At 37.2% G+C, this 12,036-nt stretch overlaps 1 protein-coding gene across 4 annotated transcripts in view; it reads right to left on the reverse strand.

Moving 5' to 3' along the window:
• The window catches only part of PPP2R3A (protein phosphatase 2 regulatory subunit B''alpha), a 121,295-nt gene that overhangs the window by 36,252 nt on the left and 73,007 nt on the right, over positions 1-12,036 (reverse strand). For all 4 annotated transcript variants that reach the window (XM_081160343.1, XM_081160344.1, XM_081160345.1 and 1 more), the window contains 2 exons: positions 10,538-10,612; positions 3,723-3,809 (listed from right to left, as the gene is read on the reverse strand). In XM_081160343.1, the coding sequence (XP_081016469.1) occupies positions 3,723-3,809; positions 10,538-10,612 (162 nt within the window). The remainder of the gene's footprint in view (positions 1-3,722; positions 3,810-10,537; positions 10,613-12,036) is intronic.

Below are 12,036 nucleotides of genomic sequence, written 5' to 3' on the forward strand. Positions count from 1 at the left end.
CTTCACCAAGAGGACTGCAGCCTATCCGAGGTCCCCAGAGTAGCAAGCACAGAACAGTTAGGTAACAGGCTTAGTTACATGGCCATGTACTGACACTGCTTTTAACTTTTCAAAGTTATGCAGAGTGACATCTCTTCTATTATGAAGAGTGGGCACCCACATATAGGGCTTGGTTTTGTAATGAAATGAAGTTTACCATGAAAGTGACTCATGTATACCATTGTGGTGATACGTGGTGGCCTGGCACAGAAACATGGCAGGGAGGGTTGTGAAGCATCAAAGCCCTGAGCTGGAAGTATACCTAGGTCTCCCCTGACTCACTGTGCATTGCTAGAGAAAACACCAGAAACAATGATTTTGATACCAGAAGTCTTATATTTAGCAGAATTATCATGTAAGTGGGCACATAAAGAAGACATTTTCAGAAATGAAAGATTCGGAAAGAAAAAGAAACCATAAGGAAACTTAGGAAATAGAAAAAAACAAAATGAAATGACAAATAATATTAGATATGTCAACAATCACAATGAAGATAAATGTGTTAAATCTTCCTATTAAAAGATTTTCAGACTGAGTGTAAAAACCAAACCCCCAAAACAAATCTAGGTATACACTGTCCAGAATAATGTCTAAAATAAAATTTAAAAGGAAGGTTTAAAAAAAAAAGGATGGATAAACACATACTACCTAAATCTTAATAGAAAGAAAATGTGTCAATATTGGAATATAAAGTGGAATTCAAAGTAAAAAACATTACGGGACAAAGGTGATTATTTCAAAATGCAAATATATTACTTTGATAAAAAATATTTTCTAAAATATAAATATTGGGGAACCAAATGCTTTGTCAAATTGAAAACAACATAAATTATTAAATTATGGGAGTTCTCCTCAATGGAAGATTATGCATTCAGTAAGAATTATAAAGTCTACATAGAAATAAAGGAGACCTATGATGTGCTAAGTGTAAAAACACAATACAAGATTGTACACACTAAGCACTATGTAAAATCCTAAACTCCAAATATGCATATAAATGAGACTAGAGGAACACATACAAAAATGATGTTAGTTGTATTATGGTGATAAAATATAATTTTTCCCCCCAAATTTGCTTGAAATGTTTTATTTTATAAAATGCTCTTTAATGTGTATAAAATAGAATATTTACAATAAAACAAATCTTGAGAAGCAAGGAGCTCTCATTTTCATAAAATGAAAAAGATGAATAACTTCTGCTGTTGGCATGTAAGTTTAAGTATGAATGAATACAGGCTTTAGGAGGGGAAGTTGGCAGGATCTATCAAATTGAAAATGCCCATACCATTTGACCCATGATTTTCCCTCCAGTAGACTATTCTAGAGAGATTCTTACTCATATATACAGAAGAGGAAAGTACAAGGGGGGTTCACTGCATCACTGTATAGGGAAAATATGAAAACGACCTGAACATCATCAATAGAGGAACATGTAATTAATTGGTATAGTGATGCCACAGATTATGTAGTAGTAAAAAGAATGATACAGATTTATTTGAATGGGAATGAAAAGAGTGTTAAGACATATTGCTAAGTAAAAAACAAACAAAAAACCCAAGATAACAGAATAATAAGTATGATCACATATATTAAAAAACTCAATTTATTTTATTACAAAATAGGTCCAGAGGTATGGAGGCATGGAACAGACTGACAGATCTCAGAGGGGAGGGGGTGGGAGGGATGGGAAGAGATCAACCAAAGAACTTATATGCATATATGCATAGTCCATGGACACAGACAATAGTTGGTGAAGGCCTGGGATGGGGCAGGGGCTGGGTGGAGGGGGACAGAGGGGGGTGGGAATGTGGGACATCTGTAATACTGTCAACAATAAAAAAAAAATATGGTGATAGCCAAAGGGAAAGGGGGGTGGGGAGGTGGAAGTGGGCAAAAGGGGGATAGATGGAGATGGAAAGAGACCTGACTTTGGGTGGTGAGTACACGATGCAGTATGCAGATGATGTTTTTTTGAGTTGTGCATGTGAAACCTGTATGTTTTTTTGTTTTGTTAATCCTCACTTGAGGATATTTTTTATATTGATTTTTAGAGAGAGTGGGAGGTAGGGAGGGAGGAAGGGGGAGGGGGGAGGTAAGGAAGGAGAGGGGAAGAGGGAGGGAGGGAGAAAGGGAGAGAAACATTGATGGGAGAGAGACACATCGATTGGTTGTCTCCCACATGCGCCCTGGCTGAAGCCAGGGATCGAACCTGCAGCCCAGGTACGTGCCCTTGACTGGGAATTGAACCCATGACCCTTTGTTGTGCTGGTGACACTAACCACTGAGCCACACTGGCCAGGGTGAAACCTGTATGGTTTTAACCACAGATAAGTGGGTTCCCTCTAGGGAAAAGGGGGTGAAATGGCAGGGTGAAGAGAGAAATAGTGACTTCAGATTATTATTCTAGATAGGTTCGTATTATTAGAATGTTTTATGAGTATACATTCATGTACTAAGAGGAAGGCTAAGGAGGGGGTAGAGAAGAAAAAGGGGAAAATAAGTCAGGCTCCAGGAAGTCAACACTTGAGTGCTATTTCCAGTTCAGTCACTTACTTGCTGTTTGATCTTATCTAAGTCATTCAGCCATATTTGGGCCTCAAATTTTATCACAAGTTAAAAAGAAAAGGATTATAACAATGATACAGAAACTACAAACTCTAATGTGCTTCAGAAATATGAGGTGTAAGGCTTCTTTTATGGAATTGCCATCTCAACTCATCCCATTTTACATACTGAGAGCTCAGGCATGCACCAGGTATGCAATAAATATTAATAATAACTGTGATGATTACTGCTCATTTTAGAATACAAAAAGTTTGTATATCTACAATGGGCTGCTAACTTTGCCAAGTCTTCATTACTTTGTCCCAGATAAAGACAGAAAAAAGTAAAAAGTAAATAGGGTTGTCTTATGAGCCTAAACATTTAAAATAAAATATTTCCTTTATTTTCAAGTGTGAACAATTCTACCTTCTTCAGGTTAACAGAAGCTTGAACAATCCAGCATGAAGATTACCTCGGTTAAAGGCTCCCACTGGTGGTCAATACTTTCTCATAAAATAAATAAAATAATTGAATGAAATGTACTTTTTGTTAGAAGGAATTTTTAGTACTTTTCTCCAGCAGGATCTGGATAAAGAGCCATTGCTGAAAGGATCAAGCTGAAATTCTTCTATTTCTTTTGCAAGGCCCTTCCCAACCCAGCTCCATCACACCCCTCAGGCCTCATCACTGGTCATTCTCTTTGGCCACTTAAGACTGTTTTACAGTTTCTGAACATGACACTTTCATGCTTCTGAGCCTTACTTATGCTGCTTCCTTTATCTGGAATCCCCCTTTCTTCTAAATTTTTATCTTGGTAAATTCCTGATAACTCCAAGGTCAAGATCACATGCCAGTACTTCTGTGAAGTCTTCTTTGCATATTTATTATACATTTCTGTGGGATTTTTCAAGTCAGATATGGCTGTGCACTCTCTTCTGCTCTGCAGTGCATGTGTTGATGTAAAACTCCCTTGTTACTCATCTTTGTTTCCCCCAACACATCCCAGGTACCTGATAAATGCTTAATGACTGAAAGTAGTGACAGAATCTCGCATACAATAAGCAATCGAGTATTTGTTAAATGGAGTAAAAATACTATTGAAATTGCTCCTTATATGTGAATTCCAACGAAAGGCATACTTGCAAAAAGTTGCTTTTCCTTATCTCCGTCGAAGTAATTTTTCCGCTCCAAGACCTGTTCACTGTGTAGAATATTCGCTGAATAACCTGGTTCCAGAGGAAAACAAAATCAAGTAAAACTTAAATATATGAGTCACGTCACCAAAGGCCACTGCATCTCATGAGTGTACTCTGAACCAGATAAATCTTGGTTTTTCAATTATGTTAAGTATCATTTCTAATAAAAATTAACTCTCTTAAAAACTATAGCCATGTAGTTTGCATCTGTCCCTATCAGTTCAAGAATAAAAAAATAATCTCTGCCACAAGTCTGCATCTCCCAACTCCTACATGCCCCTTTCTTTGTTTACCTTCATTTATACAGTGATGCCTGATTTAAGTATGAAGTGATACCTCACTGTGGTTTTGATTTGCGTTCCCCTCATATTAGCGATATTGAGCACCTTTTCATGTACCTGCTGGCCACCTGTGTATCTTCTTTGGAAAACTGCTTGATAAATTAATAAGGTTTGGCCCTAGCCAGTTTGGCTCAGTGGTTAGAGGGTCAGCTTGTGGACTGAAGGGTCTCAGGTTTGATTCTGGTAAAGGGAATGTACCTTGGTTGCAGGCTTGTGCGGGAGGCAACCAATCGATGTGTCTCTCACATTGATGTCTCTCTCTCTCTCTCCCTTCCACTCTCTCTGAAAAGCAATGGAGAAAATATTCTCAGGTGAGGATTAAAAATAAAAAATCACCAAGGTTTGAAAGTTATATAGCAAAGACTTTAGGGTTACATTTGTGACAGAAATATATGGGTTGGATTCATAACTAGCTGAATAACTCTATTCAGAGTTTTGAACAGCATGGGTGCCAACCCAAGAAAGGTCTCTAATTAGGATTTCATATAAAGCAGTACTGTTGTCTATGATTTATAGACAGATTAAATATAAAATGTGCAGAAAACATAAAACAAGGAACGGTAAATATATTCTAACTACTGATATAGTAATGTTTACTCTTGAGGAAAAAATAAGACTAGACTGTAGATGTGATCATGATCTGAATTGTTGCCCCAGACTTTTCTGTGTTGTCCCAGAGGGCAGAACTAGAACTACTGGAAAGAAATGCGCCTATACTGAAATGCTTCAATATAAGTAGTTTCCTAAAATTAGCTCTATGAAGCAATGAGTTGTATGAAGAAATGAGGTTTCTTCTCATCAATATTATTAGGGCAGAAGTCTGGATTCCTGCATTATGTGGGAGCTGGGACTCCTTGGTGTCTGATTTCCCAGTTGGCCTCAATCACGCCAACTCTAACTGAGGTGCTTCAGGGCAGAAAATGTGTCTTAGTTAACACTGTATTCTTAGCACTAGCTTGGCAGAAGTTCAGATAAAAAAGTTGGAGGGACCCTGTACGGTAAGGCTTAGTGGTTAGAGCACTGGCCCCTCACCAAGGGGTTGCGGGTTCAATTCCCGGTCAAGGGCATGTAGCAGTGTTGCATGTTCGATCCTGGTACTGGTCAGAGCATGTGTGGGAGGCAACCAACTGATCCGTTTCTCTCACATCTATGTTTCTCTCTCTCTCTCCCCCCCTCTGCCTCCCTCCCTTCCACTCTCTCTAAAAAAAAAAATCAATGGAAAAAGTGTCCTCGGGTGAGGATTAATAACAACAACAAAAAGCTGGAGGATTTTTAGCATAAGAATTTTATATAAAATTCTTATGCTAAAAGAATTATATATATATATACATATATATGTATATATATATATGTAATTATATACATATATATGAAGATAAGCATTAAGAATATTATGTGTCACAGTTTTATATCCCCTCTCAATTTAAAGTCAATTTCAATACATATTACACTAAATTTTCCTTTGTTGAACATCATTAGATTTTTGTGTTTATTTCTCAATTTTGAATATAAATTTATCTTAAAGTCTGTTTCCTATCTCTATGAATTTTATATTTATACACTCCTTAAACATTTTATATTACTTATGGGATACTGTTTTACACTTAAAATTATAAATCTTTAATCTGTATTTTTGCTTATTTTATTCTTTTCTTGTTCAATTTTTTGTTTTTGACAGAATTTTTAAAATTTGCAAATGTTTAGACAGTTAAGCATTTCCTATTTTAGCCTCTCCTAACCTACTTATCTAATACTATAAAAAAATGTACCTGTATTCCATTTTTCCATTGCCTAAATCTCCCTTAGTGGCCCCACTTCATCAGCACATTTATTGGTTTCCACTTTACTGATTCAGCATTTTAGCTTACTGAGGTAGGGGCACCATCTAGTGGTGAGAGCATGTAGCTGCTGGTTGTATATTACATTTTTGCTTCTAACTTTGGTTTACCACTTTTTAGGGGGAGGGGGGAAGAAATTACTTACATTAAAAAATATATATAGAACAAAAATTTAAAGTTAATAATAATAATAATAATAATAATAGTTTACTGACAGTGAAAGGAGTGAAATTTGACTATTTTCCACTAAGGGATCTCTAATCAACTTGATAATTTTAATCCTAAATCAGTTTCCTTTCTTTTTCTTTATTGAATTGGAAACCTCTAATTCACAACTATAGGTAACCAGAAATGGAAGTAAGTGTTTGGTGGATCTGTCAGAGAGTTTTTGAGGAGTGGATCAAATGCAGACACAAATTACAAAGAGACTGCTCACTTGAAAGCAGATGAACATACTCAAATGCTGGAAGTCTGGCTCTTCTACTTGGCAGGGAGTGATGAATGGATTCCTGATCCACTCTGGTTAATATGGATCTGAAAAGTATTTCTCTATGGTGTCCTGCAGAACTTGGACTTTAAAAAAATCTATCTAATAAAATTCAGTTCTTTTCTGTCAAGAGGAAAAATTCTCAAGGGGAAAGAGGTAAGCTGTTAGTGATGAGCAGTCTCCACCGCAGTTTAGTCATCTCAGGAAATATCAGTACCTTGTCCTTAACAATTAAAATCCTGGCACTTCAGCCAGAAGTGATGGATTTGGGTCAATCAAGACACATCAATAAGTCACCATCTGGGCGAGCCACAGAAATATCTTTTTATTGCTAGCACCAATGTCATAAAGAAGTATTTTCAATCTCATCCCTTATTTTAAAAGCTCATAATAAGCACCTCTTTCCTCAAAAGTCAGCATATGCCAGCTAGGATAAGCAGTGTCTTTTATTTACTGGCAATTTCTCTGCACAGCATGCAAACTGCAAGCTCAAGGGCTACAATTTGCTAGTATTTCCAATTTTCATTTTCATTTAATATCAAGTGGCTTATTTCTCCATTGTGAACTCTGCTCTGGAAACAAAGGAGAATATGGAATGACATTAGGTGCAATCTCTTATGTGGGTGGTGATGTCCCACTTGCTGTATGCATAGCTGGTGCTCTGTCTTTCTAGTCTAAAAGCAGGTACAAAATAAAATAGTTAAACAAACAAAACCCCTTTTGCTTTAGCATAGGTTTTCAGTGATAAATAGAAAATAAAAGTTGTCCGGCTTTTCTTCATCATATATGTACTGCATGTAAGCTAATACTGGAGTCGTTCTCTTTCAGCAGTTCTCCGAACATGAAGTGAAACACTGAGCAACTCTAGCACGCAAACAGTGTATACAGGGTGGGGCAGAAGTAGGTTTACCGTTGAGAGTACACGAAACAAGGTTTATTCTTTTATTATTTATTAATTATTGTATTATTTTACATATGAACAATTGTAAACCTACTTTTGCCCCACCCTGTATTAGCTGTTCTACACTGTGTGCCATGGAGATTATATAGCATTCAATAGGGTCATTTTATACATTAATGACAAAAATCAATTAATTTCACACTAGAAAGCTTATTTTGTATTTGTTCTAGAAAAACTCACTGCACTCTGAAATAATGTAAAAGTTTCAATGACATCATGTCATTATTTGAGCAACTTTCATAACAGAAAAGGCACTGGAGAGAAAAGATAACCAGTCCAATAACATTTTGTTTCCAGATATTCAGTATGATGCTTTTTATTTGTACTTTTCTTCTGTGGCTGGTAGTATGAGATTATCAAAACAGCAGATACTCTTATCTCAGTACATACAAATTTACATTCTGTCTTCTCAAATGGATTTTGTTTACTGTTTGTTATGATGCCACTCTGAGTTGTTCCGTTATCATCATTTCATCATGAGTACTTTACCCTTTAATGACTACTAAATAATGGATTCATTTTTGTGAATTGGGATAAAGCAGCACAGTACTAACAATAAAGTATAAAATTTAAAAATGTACACAATAATGTACAAATGCCATGAAAATATCCTGCAGAGATAATTAATTGTATCCTGTTAATTGGCCAATGAAGTTCTTTTTGTTCAATAATTAACAAAATTTCTCAGAAAATGCAAATTTTATGTGAACAAAATTGTTCCACAGCTTTTCACTCTGAAATCATAAAACTTCCTTGGGAACACTTGCTAGATGACCACAGACCATCATACTTAAAAACCAAACTAGAAAGTGTAAAAAAAAAAAAATTGTCTGTATTTTGCAATTCTTTTAACACCTTTTCTTTTCTCTTTTTATCCTCACTCGAGGATATTTTTTTCCATTGCTTTTTCAGAGACAGTGGAAGGGGAGGGGGAAGGGGAGGGGGAGAGGGAGAGGGAGGGAGGAAGGGAGGGGGAGAGGGAGAGGGAGAGGGAGAGGGAGAGGGAGAGGGAGAGGGAGGGAGGGAGAGGGAGAGGGAGAGGGAGGGAGGGAGGGGGAGAGGGAGGGAAAGGGAGAGAGACATCGATGTGAGAGAGACACCTCCATTGGTTGCCTCCCACACTTGCCCCAACCGGGGCTGAGCGTGCAACCCAGGTACGTACCCTTGGCCAAAGTCAAACCCAGGACCCTTAGTCCGCAGACTGACGTTCCAACCACTGAGGCAAACTGGCCAGGGCCTTAACATCTTTTCTAAGAATAAATTTCAATGAAAGGTCCTCGACAGAGAGCATTTTCTAAACTGGTAGATTATCTCAAAGATCTTATCCAATTCTTAAGATTCTAAATTATGCTATTAATGTACCCCGAGTTTAAAGAGCTGTCAACAATTAGAACTCAATAATTCCCTTTGGGATTGGAGGCAGAGTTAATGTGTAGAATTCTTAAACATGAATAATTTTACTTACTCATTCAGTAAATATTTATTGTGCATCTATTACGTGCCAGGCACTATTCTAGGTATTGGAGATATAGCAGTAAAAATATAAAGAAGTCCCTGTTCTCATGGAGTATATATTACAGAGGAGGAGATGGATGATGAACAAAAATTTAAATATCAGATGGTATAAGAGCTAAGAAGAAAAATAAAGCAGAACAAAGGAATAGAGAGTATAGGGCAGGGGGCACAGGGACAAGAAGGGTGAAGAAGGCAAAGGGTGACCAGGGCAGGCCTCACTACTAAAGAACTATCTGAGCACACATCTGGATGAAGGAAGGAAGGGAGTCGTCGAAATACATAGGAAGAGGATTCCAGGCAGAGAGGAAAGAACAAAGCACCTGAGGCAGAAGTTAGGTTTAGTATGTTCCAGAAATGGTGAGGAGGCCATTGTGGCTGAAGCAGAGTGAGCAAGGGGCAGGGTGGTGGGAGATCAGATCAGAGAGTGGGGGATATAAGGGTGTGGGAGTGGATTATGAAGAGTCTTGGCAAGGACTTTGGCTTTTATTCTCAGTAAGACTGGAAACCATTGGAGGGTTTAGGCAGAAGAGTGACATGATCTTCACTTATATGTTCAAAGGATAACTCTGCTTTGTGGAAACTAGACAGTAGGGCAATGAGCGTGTAAGCAGGGACACCAATTAGAAGTAATCCAAGTGAGAAAGAAGGGTGACTGGGCCCAGGTGATTGTGGTGGAGGTAAGTTAGTAGAGTGTTGTGGTTAACAGGCAAAAATAACTTCTCAGAAAGTCTTAGATGACAGTGACACCTTCTGGCTTAAAGTCTTACAGTTTTATGACAGATGAAAACCACTGTAAAAGCCACAAATGAAGTCCCTACAGGAGGAAAAAACCCAACAGTTTTCTGTAATTCAACAGAACCCAACAAACCCATGGCCAACAGAAAGTACCCTAAGAATGAGAGGGTCTTTCTCAGAGGAGACTGCCCTAATTACTGGGGGATCTGAGCCAGAGGCAAGGGACATCTCACTTGAGTGTGGCCGTGAATGTGAAGTGTGTGTGGGGCTCATCTTTGGAATTCCTCCAAAGATAACCTGGGAGCTAGGGCAGAGAATGCCTGCTGTAGCTGCTGTGTGCACAGCAAGCCTGTGCCCTCTCACTCATAATTCATACCTGGCCTGTGACTGAGCAAATAAAGCTGTACATGAGAAATGGAGTGAGAGAACACCTCACAAAAAAGGAGATTGTGATTATGCTATTGTAATTCTTACATAATTTGTTTTCTGATTACATGCAAGCTATTTCATAATACCAAGTCTACTTCTAACTTGGAGGTACTAGACACATCTTTTTCTTGGAAAGACTTGAAAATTCTTTTCAGTATTATATGCAAATGCTAAAGATCAACTGGGTATCAATATTTATGACATAGCAAAAGGTATACTTCATGAGACCAGACAAGATGAACATACTACCTTTTGTATACAAGAGATCTCTTAAGCATTGCATACATATAAGAAGAAAAATAGATACAAATAATTCAGCTTTACTGTACTTTTCTTCCACTTAAAATAATCATAGCCCATGTTACCTTTTGTATAAAATCTGAAAGCCTGAATACTAGTGATAAAAAGGAGACTTATAGAGTTATAGTAAGACAAAAGAGGACTCAGTTTACCGTGGTGATGTAGCGGGAGTGGAATTCTGGAGCATCTTTCAGGAACGTGAGGCCAGGGTGTGTATCCACCACATCCTGAAAAAGAACAAAACCCAAACTAAATTAAACATACAAAACTCCCCACTAAAATGCCTACAGAATTTTTTTCTTTTCTGGAGAATATGTTGTCAGTTGAGCAAACTTGCTATTTTAGAATATTGAACAATGCACTTAAAATTTAACTAATACTTTATTAAATTCAAATTTTATCACAAGCACACTTATGTGTACTTTTCAATATGCATAATCTATTTCAATAAAAAGTTAAAATTTTAATTTAGTGCCACTTGCTGATTTGTGAATCAAACATTTTAGAGGTATGTACTATAATTCTAACACATCAAGAATGTCAGGAAAATTCACTCCACAGATCTTGGTAGGGGTTGCTAAACAGAATTTATACATAAAGGAAGACAGACACAAACCAACTGGAATGATTCTTTCTTAACCTTGAGATGTTAGATTTAGAAATTTTTTGGGGGAAAAAAGCCATGTAGGCAAGTAGCTTGAAATCTATTAAGTTGTATGAGCCAGCTAATGTCCATCAAAAAAACTGTGGAGAAATCTGTTTTCAATTTAGAATTTTATTTATTCTAAAATCTAATAATCACCCGGGCTGGTGTTGCTCAATGGTTAGAGCATCAGCCCATGCACTGAAGGGCCGTGGGTTCAATTCCTGGTCAAAGGCGTTGCAGGTTAGATCCCTAGCCCCGGTTGGGACGTGTGTAGGAAGCAACCAATCGATGTGTCTCTCTCACATGGATGTTTCTCTCTCCCTCCCACCCCCCCTTTTCTCTCCCACTCTTTCTAAAAAAAAAAAAAAAAAAAAGTCAATGCAAAAAATACCCTCGGGTGAGTATTAACAAAAAGTTAAAACCTAATAATCTTGTTCTCATGGATGACTATTAGAATATTAAAACCTTGAAATACTGCTTTATTTATTTATTTATTTATTTATTAAAAATATATCTTTATTGATTTCAGAGAGAGGAAGGGAGAGAGAGAGAGAAACATCAATGATGAAAGAATCATTGATCGGCTGCCTCCTGCATGCCTCTGACTAGGGATCAAGCTCGAAACCCAGGCATGTGCCCTGATGGGGAATCAATCTCCTGGATCATAGGTCAATGTTCAACTGCTGAGCCATGCCTGGCTTGGCTGCTTTTATTTTCTAATTACATTTTTAAAACACTCTGAATGAGCCTAGAGAACCTATTAGAGATAATTACTGTTAATTTAATAACCAAAGGCAACAGCAATGCCAACATAGAAACAATCTATTAATTGGTTAGTCATCAGTGGACAAATATAAATTTTATCTTTTTTCTTTGTTTCTTCAGACCAGTTAGCTATACATACCTACCAACACAGTCTAAAACCAATGGACCTTACTATTTCTTTAACTTATTAGGAAATAATTTTAGACTTATAGAAAAGTTGCAAAAATATGAAATTTCCGA

Source organism: Miniopterus schreibersii (assembly GCF_964146895.1).
Source record: "Miniopterus schreibersii genome assembly, chromosome: 15".
Taxonomy (NCBI): domain Eukaryota; kingdom Metazoa; phylum Chordata; class Mammalia; order Chiroptera; family Miniopteridae; genus Miniopterus; species Miniopterus schreibersii.